We start from the raw sequence: 17,454 nt of genomic DNA, 5'->3' as shown, positions 1-17,454 counted from the left end.
CCTTTCCTCTGGGCAGGGAGTTGGAATGGAGAGAAGGGTTGAGAATTCTTTTAGAAGTCTGAAGTCTGCTCATGTGTGGAAACCTGAAGATAGGCTAAAACTTCACAGACAGGCATCCCCAGGATCCTCTAACTGCCCAGTATATATATATATATATATTTTTTTTTTTTTGTCCTTTTGCCTTTTCTAGGGCTGCTCCCACAGCATATGGAGGTTCCCAGGCTAGGGGTGGAATCAGAGCTGTAGCCGCCGGCCTGTGCCACAGCCACAGCAACACAGGATTCGAGCCGAGTCTGCGACCCACACCACAGCTCACGGCAACGCCGGATCCTCAACCCACTGAGCAAGGCCAGGGATCGAACCTGCAACCTCATGGTCCTCAGTCAGATTGGTTAACCACTGAGCCATGACGGGAATTCTGCCCAGCATATCTTAAAAACTGGTAATGTAGGGGTGTGGAAAAAGAGAATAGGGAGCTTGACAAGAGTAGAGCCATCTTGCCACCATCGTCCATCTTGGTTAACTTAAGCTGACCCATATGAGGGCTCTGAGAAAAGCAAAGTCTCTAGGACTTGAGAAACTCCAGGCCCCAATTGTTCTAAGGATATTTGAAAATAGCTGGATTGTACTTGAGGTTAATTATCAGAGTAACAATGTAAGACATTTTGCACAGCTATACATCTTTCTCTATCCTGCACATAATTAAAAGTTAATGTAGCATGTAAAACATGTCAGCAAGCACTATATCTCTCCCTTTCTCTTTGGGGTCCATGATTGGGAAGCAATTCCCCCGTGGACCCACGAGTGTTAATAAAGCTGTTCTCCATCTTCCTGGGGTGTCCTCTGACGTGATTTCTGGGAATTCTACAACAGTAAAATGTAAGAAAACACCTTCACATCAGATTTGAATTCATTCCAGCATCTTCCAGTTCAGCTTCCTGCCAATTTTTCTCTTAATTGGGAAGACAGGGGCAACTTTAAGGCCTTTGAGGGTTTTTTTTAAGTTTAGGGTATCTGAAACACCGCCAAGGGTAAGCCTGGGGTACTCATTAGCTCAGTTCACCAGAAGAGCCCCTGCTCTGGACTGTAGCGGGACGTCCCAGGCACACTCGTTCCAGGCTCCCCCGCCCTTACCAGCACCTCCCTCAGTTCGGCCTCCATTCACTCCCTTTATCGAAAACGTGCGGGTGGGGTTTAGGGCCATTGGACGGTCATTGCGCCTGCGCGAGGGCTGGGGGGCGTGGGGGTGCTGAGATGGGTGGCCGGCCTGGTCCCAAGGTGCGAGCTGTCAGTGCGCCTGCGCGGGAGGCCTGGGGGCTGGCAGTACTTAGCTGACTCGCGGTAGGCGCCGGACTGTCAGTGCGCCTGCGCGTGGGTAGAGCGCCGGGGTTCTAGGCTGTGCTGAGCCGGTTGCTGGGTGTAGCCATGCAGAGTGCCGACTCCCAGCAGCCCTCCAAGCGACCCCGGTGCGATGGCAGCCCGACAACCCCGCCAAACACCCCTCCAGCAGCGGCAGAGAGGTCCCTGGGCCCCAACCTCCACCCTGACCACCGGACCTGGGGCCCGGAGCAGGTGTGCGGCTTCCTAAATCGCAGTGGCTTCGGCGATTCTGAACTGCTGGAACGCTGCCGAGGTAGCAGGGCTGGAGGGCTGAGGGGCCGGGGGCGGCGGGGGGGGGGGGGTGGCGGCGACCCGAGGTGGGGCCAGCGGACCTGAGGAGAGGGCGCTCTGAGGTAATGAGCGTGGGGCCTCAAAGAGGAGCCAAGTGGACGAGGGAGCCCGAACGCGGGAGGCACCAGAAGGGGTGGACCTGAAGCGGGGCGCCCAGGAGGGATGACCTGAGGCGGAGAACGGAAACCTGAGGGGGCGAGCACTCGGAGAAAGGAGCCTGAGGCGAGGAAGGGAACTTTACGCCGGAGGCACCCAAAGGGGTGGACTGAGGCGGCGGCTCCCAGGAGTGATGGATGAAGGAGAAAGGGGCGGGGGGGGGCGTCTGGGGTCGGGGATCCGTAGGAATGAAGCAGACTTTGGGGATTGCGAACCTAGGGTTGGGGGTGGCAGTTGGTCTGACTCTGGTGGCCTTCTTCAGGAACTTGCCCCGCCGGCGCCGGACACGCGGGACTCAGCTCCCTTTTTCAGTTCGGAGAGCCTGGTGGGAGGGAGAGTTGCTGTCTCCCGAGCGCGCTCTGCTGATGCAGCTCCATGAACACTTGCCACGTGAGGAGGGTATATTTGGGTGCTTTAAAGTTTCTATTTCCTCTGCTCCCCTCCCAACTTGGGATTTTTCTAAAGAGGAAAGAACTTTTCTCCTCATCTCTGAATCCCCATCACCTACCTTAGCATCCCAGTTGGGCTCAATACATACATGCTTGATGACTGTACTTGCAGAGCTTGGCCATGATCATGTTTTGTTCTCCAAAAGCAGTTTCCCTCCCTAAATCAGAGCGGTCGGGTGGTTCAGTTGACCAGTGAACTCCCAGGAGCCCACAACTTGGCCGCATCACACGGGGGAGATGTGTGGGTTGGGTGTGCGACTTTACTGGCTCAGGTTCAAGTATCCATCTGCTTGAAATCTACTCAACTTCCCGTAAGGGGTGTGAGGCTTAACCTATTCTTTACCCTCTGAAGTGTTCCATAGGAAGAGAATGTGATTTGCAAATTCAGCAAACTTTTGCGGTTGTAGGGTGGAGCTTTATTTGCTTAGGCTAGGGGACTAGGGTGGGAGGAACTTTAGTGGTTGAAGATTTAAATTTAAAGATAGCTTAATGGGTGTAGGAAATTGTACTTCTTTTTTTCCTTTTTCCCTTTTGTTCTCCACCACTTCTGGGAATGAAATTTTTCTTTGAGTAGCAATAGGTGGGGATGAAGTTGTTTTTATTTATTGTCTTCAAAATATGATTGCCTATATTGTTGATTCTCTCTTTCGGTGGTGTCCTGTAGATTCATCAGTCTTCATGATGATCTGTCCTCTTGACCCACAGTCAAATACTAGCGGAGGGCATTATGTGCTTTTAATTGGTAGAAACTGACCAAGTATTCATAACTGTACATTTCTTACTACCTGCTTTGTTTTGACTACACTTTAGTCAGTCTGCTCTCTCTTCTACTGACCTCTGAACTCTTATTTGCCCCCAACCTAGAGCAAACACTAAAAAAGTGGAATATGCCCCGTGATTAACTTCTCCAGGGAACCAGTTGACCACAGTGGGACAATATCCTGTCGGGCTGGGGTCACTTCTCCTGCAAAGATTTTACTTAATCTCTGCTTGCCCCTCCTTTACAGTATTAAAAAGACACCTTCTTTTTTGTTTGATTTTGAGCCAATTGTAGACTTCTGAGATCAGAATGTTCTCCCTATTGCAATAATTTTTCTCTTTTTTTTTTTTTTTTATTTGTCTTTTGGTCTTTTGTTGTTGTTGTTGTTGCTATTTCTTGGGCCACTCCTGCGGCATATGGAGGTTCCCAGGCTAGGGGTTGAATCGGAGCTGCAGCCACCAGCCTACGCCAGAGCCACAGCAACGCTGGATCCGAGCCGCGTCTGCAATCTACACCACAGCTCAGGGCAATGCCAGATCGTTAACCCACTGAGCAAGGGCAGGGACTGAACCCGCAACCTCATGGTTCCTAGTCGGATTCGTTAACCACTGCGCCACGACGGGAACTCCCGTATTTTTTTTTTTTTTGTAATCGGTATTTTTTAGCAGATGATGTGTTTGAGATTCAAAGGTCACACAACTAGGAAAAAGTGTGCTGGATTTTAAGGTTAGGTCTTTGGACTCCAGAATTCATGCTAGCTATATCTTAATATGTGTTTTCATCAAAATACATTGGATTCCCTTAAACAATAAGAGAATAAACAAACCAATAAGAAAAGAAAAAAAAAATGGAGAAAAAGTCAGCTAAAAGGAAGGAAAAAAAATCCAGTAGAAAAATGAGAAAATCACAAGGACAGTGACAGCCAACCAGTAAACACAGAAAAAGACATTCACTCACTCAAAATTTTAAGAACACTGATTTTAAAATTTAGATTAAAAAATATTTAAAGAGTGATAATAGGAGAAATGGGTAATCCAGTAAAGTTGATGTAAATGTCAGTTGGCTTATCCCTGGATGGTTTGGCAATACCTTTTTGCTTATAAGAAATTTCACTAGTAGGAATTTATGGAAACAATTGTACAAGTGGCCAAAGTAATGTACAAAGTTATTCTTCTAACCACTGGGTTTAAATAGCAAATACAGTAGGACTGATCTAAATATCAATTGATAGTAGTAAATAATAGTGATAGTCGTTCCTGTCGTGGCTCAGTGGAAACGAATCTGACTGGCATCCATGAGGATGCAGGTTCAATCCCTGGCCTTGCTCCGTGGGTTAAGGATCGAGAGGTGCCGTGAGCTATGGTGTAGGTCGCAGATGCGGCTCGGATCCCAAGTTGCTGTGGCTGTGGCGTAGGCCAGCAGCTACAGGTTTAATTCGACTCCTAACCTGGGAGCCTCCATGTGACTCGGGTGCAGCCTTAAAAAGACAAATAAATAAATAAATAATAGTGATAGCTAACAGTTTATGGAGCTTTAATTTGCGTGAAATAGTATTCTCTGCACTTTGCAAGTTTTATATCTTATAAAATCTTAACAGTAACTGTGACGTAGGTCCAGTTATAGTCATTTTAGAGGTGAACTTAAGACTCAGAAAAAAATTGCTTAAATATACTACGGTACATCTATATTGTGAAATACAAGACCACCATTAAAAATGATGTAGTTTAATAATTGATAAGAAAGATCTTTATGACCCTCTTGGGTGGGAAAAATAGATATATATAACAATTTCATTTGTATATAATTACATAATTGCATAGATAAATGTCTTGAATGATGTCATATTGTTTGGATTTTTTTACGTGGAATTTTTTTATGATTGAAAAATACCACAAGAAATGCCATTTTCATTTAAATGGGTTTGTTTTTTTGTTTTTTGGAAAATTACATCCTCATTTTCTCTTGCTACCTTTAGAAAGATTTTTGTTTGAAAGTAATCTAGTTCTGAATTCTGAGATCAGGAAAGACTGAAGTTAATTATATAGAAAGATAAAGAAAAGTATATATATATGTAAAAGCCTCCTAAAACACAGAATATTGTTGTGTTTCTTTGAAGCTTTTAGAACTAAATCAATTTGTTGGGTACCCATCCAGCTATGTTTTGACCTGATTATTCTAATAGGCTGATGTTTCTTTTCCTACCCCTACCCCAAACCTCACCTGTTTTATTTTGCAGCTAGACTTCCTTGCAAATAATTTACTCTATGAAAAATATTTCACCTAATTTATCCAAAATACCTTCTTGGTATGGTTATCTAATTAAAATTAAGACTTTCCAAGTAGTGATTAAAAAAATGTGGTACTTTGCCAGGATTGGATGCTCCTTAATTGTTGATCTGAGAAAGTTCTGGTGGACTCAAATGGAAAGAAATCAAAAAGCATGTGTTGTAAATATTGAAATCATTCATTTTTTTCTCCCTTTTCTGCCATAGAGAAGAAAATCACAGGTTCAATACTGCCCTTTCTTGATGAGTCTCTTCTTGAAGATCTTGGAGTAAGGTAAGAATGATAAAATTCACATTGTAGCCAAGCACACTTAAGACTTTTTTATTCGCACTTGAAGAACAAAGCTAATATTAACTATCCTCATTTTAATGCTGCAAAGTGGCAGTTCCTGTCGTGGCGCAGTGGTTAACGAATCCGACTAGGAACCATGAGGTTGAGGGTTCAATCCCTGGCCTTGCTCAGTGGGTTAAGGATCTGGTGTTGCCTCACGCTGCGGCGGAGGTTGCAGAAGTGGCTTGGATCCCACGTTGCTGTGCCTCTGGCATAGGCTGGCAGCTATAGCACCAATTGGATCCCGAGCCTGGGAACCTCCATATGCTGTGGGAATGGCCCTAGAAGAGGCAAAAAGACCAAAAAAAAAAAAAAAACTGCAAAGTGTTTGTCTTCTTTTTTTTTCCTTTTTGGCCATCCTGTCCCATGGCATGTGGAGTTCCCAGGCCAGGCCAGGGATCAGATCCCAGCTGGAGTTGCACCCTGCACCCTGGCTGGGGCAACACTGGATTCTTAACCCAGTGTTCTGGGCTAGGGATCAAACTTGTGTCCCAGCACTGCAGAGACCCCACCAATCCCTTTGTGTCATAGTGGGAACTCCTATGAAGTGTTTTAAAACAGAATATAATGCCTACTATTTAACAAAGTTGTTTTTGTTTGTTTTTGCTGTGCATATCCTTGTTTAATATTACTAATGATTTCTATTTAAAAATTTTTTTCTAACAAGCCTTCATGAAGTTTGTAGTGAGCAGCTACAATTTTTGCTGTCAAATTCAGAATAATTGAATTATACACACCAGAAAATATATAAGAACTGATAGGGGGAAAAATGTTGGCAAGACAAATCAAGGCTGCAACCGTATTTGAATATATTTCTAAGTCTTTCTAAAGCTATCTTAAGACTGGAATGTTTCCCTGGTATTAGAGACAATGACATGTAGTTATACTGTAGGCCGCAGGGGAAGTCCAATTGCCCTGGTATTAGATTTAAAGATACTTTCCAAAGTAGTTTGGCACTTGTTAGTTGTATGATTTGGGACAATTTACTTAACCCTCTGTATCTTTGAAATGGATGTTAATAATGAGACAATGTGTGTAACGTGATTGGCACATAATAAGCCCTTCATAAATTATATATAGGTTGAGGTCCCTCTGGCTGGAGATTCTAGAGTCTGGTCGTAAGTCCACTTCAAAGATCTGAGGTGAGGATCCAATATTTAAATATTCCTTAAAAGGGAGGAGTTCCCTGGTGGCCTATTGGCTAAGGACTTGGTGCTGTCACTACTATACCTTGGTTCCATTTGTGGCTTGGGTGCTATACCTGGCCCAGGAACTTCCACTTGCCACAGGCGAGGTCTAAGTAAATACATATTCCTTATGGAGTTCCCTCTGTGGTGAATGAAACAGGCTTGATAGGGTCTCTGCAGCACCAGGACGTAGGTTCCATCCCTAGCCTGGCACAGTGGGTTAAAGAATCCAACGTTGCCACAGCTTTGGCTCAGATCTCATCTCTGGCCTGGGAACTCCATACGCTATAGGGGTGGCTAAAAAAGAGAAATAAATAAATAAAAATATTCCTTAAAATGGAGACTTTGTTTTTACTAGGGAATTGGCAACAGTGGTATAATATGGTCCTTTCGTCTGGATTCCATTTAGCTAAGTGTTGTTGGTGGAAACAGTAACCAAGAATCAAAACAGGATTATATTGAATTACTTCATTCACTGTTGCTTAGTAATTGATAATGGATGTATGAGGAAAAAGATCACTTTAGGATATTTAACTGACTTTTAATAAATGTCCTTTTGATCAGAATCTTCAGGGACCTCATCTTGCCTCTTTCATAATTACGTATCAGCCCTTTCAGTCCCCTCAAATTCCCCCTTACTACCTATTTCTCATGTGTAATAGTTGCTTACTATTTAAACTAAATGGAATTTATTTTAATAGAGTTTTTCTTTTCTTTTTGTTTTTTTGTTGTTGTTTTTTTTGTTTTGTCTTTTTAGGGCCAAACCTGTGGCATACACAAGTTCCCAGGCTAGGGGTCAAATTGGAGCTGCAGCTGCCAGTCTACACAACAGCCACAGCAATGCCAGATCCAGGTAGCGTCTGCAACCTACACCACACTTCATGGCAAGGCCAGATCCTTAACCCACTTAGTGAGGCCAGGGATCGAACCTGCATCCTCATGCATGCTAGTTGGGTTCATTTCTGCTGAGCCACAATGAGAACTCCGAGTTTTTCTTTTAAAGGGAACTGTATACTTTGTGGACTGAAATACTATTGATTTATTCCACAAATATTTATAAAGGGATCACTATGTGTTAGGAATTCTTCCAGAAACTTGGACACATAAATTTATGGCATGCCTTTTTGTCCACCTTTTAACTCTGAGGTGGATTCTGCAGGACTCCTTAGAGCTATGTTTTCCTACGTAGCAGCCCCTAGCTACATTTTAAAATTAATTAAATTATATGAAAATTTCAATTCCTCAGTTACACTAGCCATATTTCAGGTACTCAGTAGCCACTTATGACTGGTGGCTACCATTTTGGACAGGGCAGGTATTGAGCATTTCCATCATGGTAAAGTTCTAATGGAAGAGTTGCCTTTGAAGATCCCAATGGAATCAGCTGGAGTTGTTCACAGTGGTACCAATGCAGCCAACTTATTAACACACCCTTGCATTATTTCCTCCCATTTCCAATTTCACGTTTCCTAGTCCCCCATTCCTATTCCCAATTGTTGCATTCAAAAATAAATTACCTGTATGCAAGCTCTTGTTCCTAGACTCTGCTTTCTAGGGGGAATCCAGTTCAGACAAGTTCTTCCTATATTTCCTCTATTTTATGATCCCTTGTTGATCATAAAAGATTTTTCTAAAAAAAAATAAGAAACATTGTCACATTAAATATACATATGAGGTGTTAGAAACATTAGATTTCAGAAATGATGAAATATATAAATAAAAAATATGTAGTCTAACTATTCTGGCCCAAATATTTGTTTAAAGTATTTTATTTTACCATAGCCTTTGTCAAAAGAAAAACAACTCCAGGTTTTGGTTGGCGTTTTTTTTTTTCTTGGCCATGACCACAGCATGTGGAAGATCCCAGGCCAGGGATCAAACCCAAGCCATGGCAGTGACAATGCTGGATCCTCCACCTACTAGGCCACCAGGGCTCCTTGGGTAGCTTTTTTAATATACTTTAATCAGTGATTTATTTAAATGAATTTAAATTTTTTAAATTGAGGTATAATTGACATACAGCATTATGTTAGTTTCAGGTGTTCAATGTAATGATTCGATATTTGTATATATTGCAGAGTGATCACCACAATATGTCTAGTTACCCTCAGTCACCATACAAAGTACAAAGAAATTTTGTTTTTCTTCTAATGAGAACTTTTAAGATTTACTCTCTTGGGTCAATGAAAAATTCATCAATAGTCAATCTAAGAGAGAAATAGGAAATATTATTTGAGCCAGTCTGAGGTTTATAACCCAGAAGACAATCTTTCAGAAACTTCTGGACTGTTCTGCCTATTAGAAATCAACAGCACAGGTACATTTTTGAGGTAAAGGATCATACGTCAAAATGACACACTGGCATTTTACATAATGGTCACCAAAGATACATAATCTAGAACTGCACATACAAGCAGTGTATCACCGTGACTCCTTACAAGGTTAGGAAAGGAAAAAGTAACCTTCTAAGGAGTTAAATTGCTGGATTTGGAAGAAGAAGAAAAAATAAAACCTGATTTTTATGTTTGAGCAGGCATTACCACCTTTGAGGAGGTCTGATTAATGTATCATCCAGATGCACACTTCCCAGTACAGGCAGGGAACATGCTATGCTTAAATTTCTTGCTCTGCCTTAAAATCAATTTTATTCCATCACTTGGCAACTTTCAAACATGTACTACAGCATTACTGAGTATAGTCATCATCCCCAGGACTTAATTGACAAGTGGAAGTTTGTACCTCTTGAACCCCCTTCACCCATTTCACTGCCCCCACAGTGATTTTTATATGAATATAGTAGTCTCTTTTTGAGTTCTAATTAAGAGATGAACACTGAATATCAGTTCAGAAAAAGACTGGGCAGTGAGGTTGGTTTAGGTTTGGTATTATTTTATTTTATTAAAAAAATTGGGGGGAGCAATTCCCATCGTGGCTCAGCAGTTAACAAACCCAACTAGCATCCATGAGGACTCGGGTTCAATCCCTGACCTCGCTCAGTGGGTTAAGGATCTGGTTTTGTCATGAGCTGTGGTGTAGGTCGTAGATGGGGCTCATATCCTGCGTTGCTGTGCCTCTGGTGTAGGCTGGTAGCTACAGCTCTTACTGGACCCCTAGCCTGGGAACCAGCATATGCTGTGGGTGCGACACTAAAAGACAAAAAGACAAAAAAAATTTTTTTGTCTTTTTGGCTGTGCCCATAATATGTAGTTCCCAGGCCTGTGATTAAACCTGCACCACAGCAGTACCCAAGCCGCAGCAGTGACAATACCAAATCTTTAACCCACTAAGCCAGCAGGGAATTCTGGTTTGATATTACTCTATGTGATGATCCCTCGTTATGCTCCGCAGTGCAACTATACTTAACTTTGTCAGTTATAACTCTACCTTTAAGTACTTCTTGGCGCCTGGCCTTCCCCTGTGCTTGTTACCTCAAACTGATGAAAATAGGAAAATAGTAAAACACAAGGTATGCTGCTTTAGTGGTTTATCAGCTGTAATGATGCTTCTATATATTCCAAGAAAACTGTTCTTAGATTTTTGTAGTTACCTTGGGTCTCAGGGTACAACATAGATGTCAGTAGTACTTCTGTCTCCAAGCCTATCTAAGACTAGTAGCAAAAAATTTACTTTTCAGTCTAATTAGCTAGTTGATTGGTAATGGCTAAAAGCTCAGCCAGGTATCAGGCTAATATGCCTAGACCAGTTGGTAAGTATAAATGGAGCAGGAAAATGAATTACAGGATACTGAGCTGTTTAATTTCTATTAAATTATTTCTCAAGACTGGAGCACTATGAGGAATTACTGACAGAGGAAGATAGGTAAAAATAAAGTTAAAAACTTCATATGTATTTGATTCATCCTAAGTCATACCTGGTGCTCATAAGTCAGAGACCTTTACAACTCATTGCTGTAATGAATTTTAAAAATCTATTCATGGAGTTCCTGTCGTGGCTCAGTGAAAACGAATCTGACTAGCATCCATGAGGACGCAGGGTCAATCCCTGGCCTTGCTCGGTGAGTTAAAGATCTGGTGTTGCCGAGAACTGTGGTGTATGTCGCAGACGCAACTTGGATCTGGTGTTGCTGTGGATGTGGTGTTGCCTAGCTGCTACAGCTCCGATTGGATCCCTAGCCTGGGAACCTCCATATGCCTCGGGCACAGCCCTAAAAAGACACAAAATCTGTTCATGGACTCTTCCTGGGACTGACAACCACCCCTGCCAAGGAGTCTTGCATTGTCCTGTTTTTCCTTTTATTGTATCCTATATATTTTCATTTGATGTAACTATATCTTATTTTATATAAGCAACAGTTATTTCTCCTTGAAAGCTATTTTAATATGACAAAGGCTCAGTTTGTCAAACAAATGTTGTCTTCCTGTATGTAACATCTTTGGACAATTTAATTAGGTAACCTGTTCATATACTCACTACTTGGTTACACTAATAAAGTCCTAGATTCTTGTGCTTAGAACACTGCTGATGGCAGTTCCCTTGTGGCGCAGTGGCTTAAGGTCTGGTGTAGTCACTACAGTGGCTCTGGTAGCTGCCGTGGCTCAGGTTCAATCCCTGACCTGAGTACTTCCACAAAAAAAGGAAACCACTGCTGATGGGATAAATATTGAATTTATAATCAGTAATAATTTCTATAACACTTGTAATCATAATAAAAATTCCCCTATAGTTCTTTTATTTATTTATTTATTTATTTATTTAAAATGTTTTTGGCTACACCTGTGGGCCGAGGATCAAGGCTGTGCCACAGCAGTGATAGTACCAAATCCTCAGCTCTTTAGGCTGCTAAGGAACTCCTCCCCTATAATTCTTGAGGGCAGAAACTGAGTCTGTTGTACCCAGTGCAAAACACACTGTTTAATTCCTCTCCAGCTCTGTGAGGGAGATAGTATTAGCTCTGTGCTATAGATGAGAACATCAATGTACCAAAAATGATTAGGTGACTTTTCCAAGGTCATATAGATTCCATGTGCAGATATGAGCCAGTTTTGCCTGATTCCAAAACCTGTTTTGTTATCATTATGCTCTACTTCAAAGAGTGCTATCTGAAGATTTCACATACACGAGCCATGCAAATTTAGGATCATGAGGGTAGATGTTGACTGCAGTTAGGTTAAAATATGTTTGAAGTATAAATTGAGCATTTAGTGATATAGACATGGCAAGTGTTGAAGTCTGAATTCACCAAGAGAGAAGAGAATTAAGGGCAGAAGCCTGGGCAGAATCACATGTCCTAGAAGCAAAAGAACAGAGGGTTTCTAGGGGAGTATATTTGAATTTTTTTTTCTTTTTATGGCCGTACCTGTGGCATATGGAAGTTCCCAGGCTAGGGGTCAAATTGGAGCTGTAGCTGCCGGCCTGCACCACAGCCACAGCAGCACAGGATCCCAGCCACATCTGCAACCTACACGATAGCTCAAGGCAAAGCCAGATCCTTAACCCACTGAGCAGAACCCAGGATCAAACAAGCATCTTCATGGATACTAGTTGGGTTCATTACTGCTGAGCCATGACGGGAACTCCACGTGTGTTTGAATTATTAATTGTTCCTTTTAATATGACTTCTGTTCTACACTCTAAAGTTGATTATACACTGTTATACACTCCAGGGATTATGATTAAGCAAATAATGATAGACTTGCTTATCCTGTTATAATTTTAGTTCCTATGAAAAGAGGATGAAACTCCTTAATTATATCCAACGACTGGGTCAAACTCATGTTGATACAGTGAAGGTAAGAGGAATCTGAGTTTATTATGTTATTATGGTATTTATTTATTTATTTATTTTTGTCTTTTGTCTTTTGTTGTTGTTGCTATTTCTTGGGCCGCTCCCGCGGCATATGGAAGTTCCCAGGCCAGGGGTTGAATCGGAGCTGTAGCCACCAGCCTACACCAGAGCCACAGCAACACGGGATCCAAGCCGCGTCTGCAACCTACCACAGCTCACGGCGACGCCGGATCCTTAACCCACTGAGCAAGGGCAGGGACCGAACCTGCAACCTCATGGTTCCTAGTCGGATTCGTTAACCACTGCGCCACGGCGGGAACTCCCTATGGTTTTTTTTAATATAAAGTGACATTACTCAATTATGTAGAATTCATTTTAAAAAGAACAGAAATCTCTTTTTGGTAATAGGATTTGAGTAATGGGTTTTTACTTTTCTAAACTTTATGTATTTTCTTAAATAACCGCAGAATAAGTAAATCAAGAAAAACTAAAATATTTTAAGCATACGGAAAAGCGTAGGCTATTATCTAACTTGTCATATCTTAACATTTTCCCTAATTTGCTTCAGAGCTATTATTTTTAGAATAAATTAGAAACAATAGAAGACTTCCTTTGTATTCTCTTTCCATCCTTTCTTCTCCAAGAGTAAGCAACATCCTGAATTTGGTGTTCAGTCATTTTAAATGTTTTAAAAATGTTTACTACATCTGTATGTATAGCCATAAACAGTATATAGTGTGAGTGTATGTGAGTGTGTGTACTATGTATATATACATATACATGTATTTTTTATTACTTAATGAATTTTATTACATTTATAGGTGTACAAGTCATCACAACCAAATTTTAAGGCATTTCCATCCCAAACCCTCAGTGCATCCCCCCACCCCACAGCCTGTCTCATTTGGAAACCATAAGTTTTTCAAAGTCTGTGAGTCAATATCTGTTCTGCAAAGAAGTTCATTGTGTCCTTTTTTCAGATTCCACATGTCAGTGAAAGCATTTGATGTTAGTGTCTCATTGTATGGCTGACTTCACTTAGCATGATAGTTTCTAGGTCCATCCATGTTGCTAAAAATGCTGGTATTTCGTTCTTTTTAATGGCTGAGTAATATTCCATTGTGTATATGTACCACATCTTCTTGATCTACTCCTCTGTCGATGGACATTTAGGTTGTTTCCATGTCTTGGCTATTGTAAATAGTGCTGTAATGAACATTGGAGTACATGTGTCTTTGTGAGTCGTTTTCTCTGGATAGATGCCCAGGAGTGGGATTGCTGGATCAAATGGTAGTTCTATTTTTAGTTTTCTAAGGAATCTCCGTATTGTTTTCCACAGTGGTTGCACCAATTTACATTCCCACCAACAGTGTACTAGGGTTCCTTTTTCTCTACACCCTCTCCAGCACTTATCGTTTGTAGACTTTTGGATGACGGCCATTCTGGCTGGTATAGGGCGGTACCTCATAGTGGTTTTGATTTGCATTTCTCTAATAATGAGTGATGTTGAATATCTTTTCATGTGTTTCTCGGCCATCTGTGTGTCTTCTTTGGAGAACTGTCTGTTTAGATCTTCTACCCATTTTTTGATGGGGTTGTTCGTTTTTTTGGTATTGAGCTGTAGGAGGTGTTTATAAATTTTGGAAATTAATCCCTTGTCAGTCAATTCATTTGCAAAGATTTTCTCCCATTCTATGGGTTGTCTTTTTGTTTTGTTTAGGGTTTCTTTTGCTGCGCAGAAACTTTTAAGTTTAATTAAATCCCATTTGTTTTTGTTTTTATTATCATTACTCTGAGGTGGATCTGAGAAGATGTTGCTGTCATTTATGTCGGAGAGTACTCAGCCTGTGTTTTCCTCTAAGAGTTTTATAGTATATGATCTTATATCTGGGTCTTTGATCCATTCTGAGTTTATGTTTGTGTGTGGTGTTAGGAAGTGATCTAATTTCATTCTTTTCCATGTGGCTGTCCAGTTTTCCCAGCACCACGTATTGAAAGGGCTGTCTTTTCTCCATTGTATATTCTTGCCTCCTCTGTCATAGATTAGTTGGCTGTAGGTGCGTGTGTTTAATTCTGGGCTTTCTATCCTGTTCCACTGATCTACATTTCTGTCTTTGTGCCAGTACCATATGGTTTTGATGACTGTTGCTTTGTGTATAGTCTGAAGTCCGGGAGCCTGATTCCTCCAGCTCTGTTTTTCTTTTTCAGGATGTCTTTGGCTATTCTGGGTCTTTTGTGCTTCCAAACAAACTTTAAAATATTTTGTTCGAGGTATGTGAAAAATGTTCTTGGTAATTTGATAGGGATTGCTTTGAATGTGTAGATTGCCTTGGGTAGTATAGTCATGTTGATAATATTGATGCTTCCAATCCAAGAGCATGGTATTTCTTTCCATCTGTTTGTGTCATCTTTGATTTCTTTCATCAGCATCTTATAGTTTTCAGAGTACAGGTCTTTTGTCTCTTTAGGGAGGTTTATTCCTAGGTATTTTATTCTTTTGGATGTGATGGTAAACGGGATTGCTTCCCTAATTTCTCTTTCTGGTTTTTCATTGTTAGTGTATAGAAATGCCATCAATTTCTGTGTATTAATTTTGTATCCTGCAACTTTGCAAAATTCATGGATGAGCTCTAACAGTTTTCTGGTAGAGTCTTTAGGTTTCTCTAAGTATAGTATCATGTCATCTGCAAATAGTGATAGTTTTACTTCTTCCTTTCCAATTTGGATTCCTTTTATTTCTTTTACTTCTCTGATTGCTGTGTCTAGGACTTCCAAAACTATATTAAATAGTAGTGGGGAGAGTGGATGTCCTTGTCATGTTCCTGATCTCAGAGGGAATTCTTTCAGCTTTTCACCATTGAGAATGATGTTTGCTCTGGGTTTGTCATATATGGCCTTTATTATATTGAGGTAGGTTCCCTCTCTGCCCACTTTCTGAAGGCTTTTTATCAGAAATGGGTGCTGGATTTTGTCAACGGCTTTTTCTGCATCTATTGATACATATACATGTATATGCAGCATCTGTGGCATATGGAAATTCTCAGGCTAGGCTAGGGATAGAGTCGTAGCTGCAAGTGCCAACCTATGTCACAGCCACAGCAACTCCAGATCCAAGCTGCATCTGCAATCTGCACCCCAGTTTGCAACAATAGTGGATCCTTAACCCATTGAACAGGATCAAAGGCCAGGAATCAAACCTGCATTCTTATGGATACTAGTCGGGTTCATAACCTACTGAGGCACAGTGGGAATTCCCCCTTTTTTTATTCTGAAGCCTTCTCTTTAAAAAGCAATGATAGACAGTTAAGAAAGATGTTATCCTTATTTAAAGAAATGTAGTTCCCTTTGTGGCTCAGTGGTTAACGAACCTGACTAGTATGGATGAGGATGCGGGTTCAATCCCCAGCCTTGCTCAGTGGGTTAAGGATTGGTGTTGCCGTGAGCTGTGGTATAGGTCCCAGATTCTGCTTGGATCTGGCATTGCTGTGGCTGTGGTATAGGTCAGTGGCAGTAGCTCCAATTCGGCCCCTAGCCTGGGAATCTCCATATGCCGAGGGTGCTGCCCTAAAAAGACAAAAGACCAAAAAATAAAACAAAAAACAAAAACAAACAAACAAACAAAAAAAGAAACGTAGAGGAGGTCTAAATCTTCACCCATATTTAAAGCCCCTGTTTAAGCTTAGAGTAATGAGTAATTGTGAAGTAACATATTTACTAAGTAAGTACTTCTTAGTGACATGAAGTACTACAGAATTTTATAGTAAGTACTTCCTGTCTATTATTTTTTTATCTATATAGTAGGATATTCATTATTTTTTATTTTAGGAATTATAGTAATGGATACTATAGAGATACATTTAGGACAAAAATTAGACACACAGTGCCTGTAGTAATATGGCTTATATGATCTGAGTGAGTGTGTTAAATGAGTGTGTTTAAGTAGAATATCAGATTAACTTAGGAGTTCCCTGGTGGCTTAGTGGGTTAAGGATCCAGCATTGTCACTGCTTTGTCTCTGGTTACTGCTGTGACATGGGTTTGATCCCTAGTCTGGAAACTTCCACATGCTGTAGGCAGGGCTACAAAGAAAAAGACTGACTTATTAAAGGCTAATGAGATCGTATACATAACAAAAAGATTGACCTTTCTGTTAGTGGAATCCATTAGGAAGAAGTAACATATACCCATGTCCAATATACATGATCTGTCTGGTAGTAATACCCAAATAAGGTAATGTTATTTATACCTTGTCATTTCCTTTAGTACTGTTCTTACTTAAAAACAATAAAATTGCTTTGACTTTGCACTGTAGATAGAAATGACTGGACACAAATTTTAGATGGTGTTTCGTACTGTTAACTCACATTAATTTAAATATAATTTCCTAGGTGATTAATGATCCTATCCATGGTCACATTGAACTCCACCCTCTCCTCATCCGAATCATCGATACACCACAGTTTCAGCGCCTGCGATACATTAAACAGCTGGGAGGCGGTTACTATGTTTTTCCAGGAGCTTCACACAATCGATTTGAGCATAGCCTAGGGTAAGAAGGGAATTGGAGTGGGGAACTTACAGTTAAATGCCTTTTCTGTCTCATTGTATCTTTTAGAGAACAAGTAGTTTTATAAAATGGTAATTATATCCTTATTTTGTTGATGAGAAAATTGAGGTTTTGATTTACCTTGCTCTGTTTTCCTTATTTTATGTATTCTAGAAGTCACCTCAAATCCTTCCTGAAAAGATAATGAAAGTGTCTGGCAGGCTGTTTAGATGAGATATTTGTGTTTAAATATTATTTGAAAGCTAAGAGAGTTGGTTACTTATGTAACTAACTTTGTAACAAGTTTGCTTAATTTTCCCATA

General features: G+C 40.9%; 1 protein-coding gene across 4 annotated transcripts in view; it reads left to right on the top strand.

The window, feature by feature from the left end:
• Positions 1,301-17,454, top strand: part of SAMHD1 (deoxynucleoside triphosphate triphosphohydrolase SAMHD1-like) — a 54,588-nt gene continuing 38,434 nt past the window's right edge. For 3 of the 4 annotated variants that reach the window (XR_002339825.1, XR_002339826.1, XM_021077221.1), the window contains exons 1-4: positions 1,301-1,633; positions 5,529-5,595; positions 12,517-12,589; positions 16,974-17,134. Coding sequence is in view for 2 of the 4 variants with exons in the window: in XM_021077221.1 (XP_020932880.1) it covers positions 1,426-1,633; positions 5,529-5,595; positions 12,517-12,589; positions 16,974-17,134 (509 nt within the window). In the remaining 2 variants the exon portion in view is untranslated. 4 annotated transcript variants of the gene reach the window in all.

Source organism: Sus scrofa, chromosome 17 (assembly GCF_000003025.6).
Source record: "Sus scrofa isolate TJ Tabasco breed Duroc chromosome 17, Sscrofa11.1, whole genome shotgun sequence".
Lineage (NCBI taxonomy): Eukaryota > Metazoa > Chordata > Mammalia > Artiodactyla > Suidae > Sus > Sus scrofa.
This window is presented reverse-complemented; position numbering and strand designations above follow the sequence as displayed.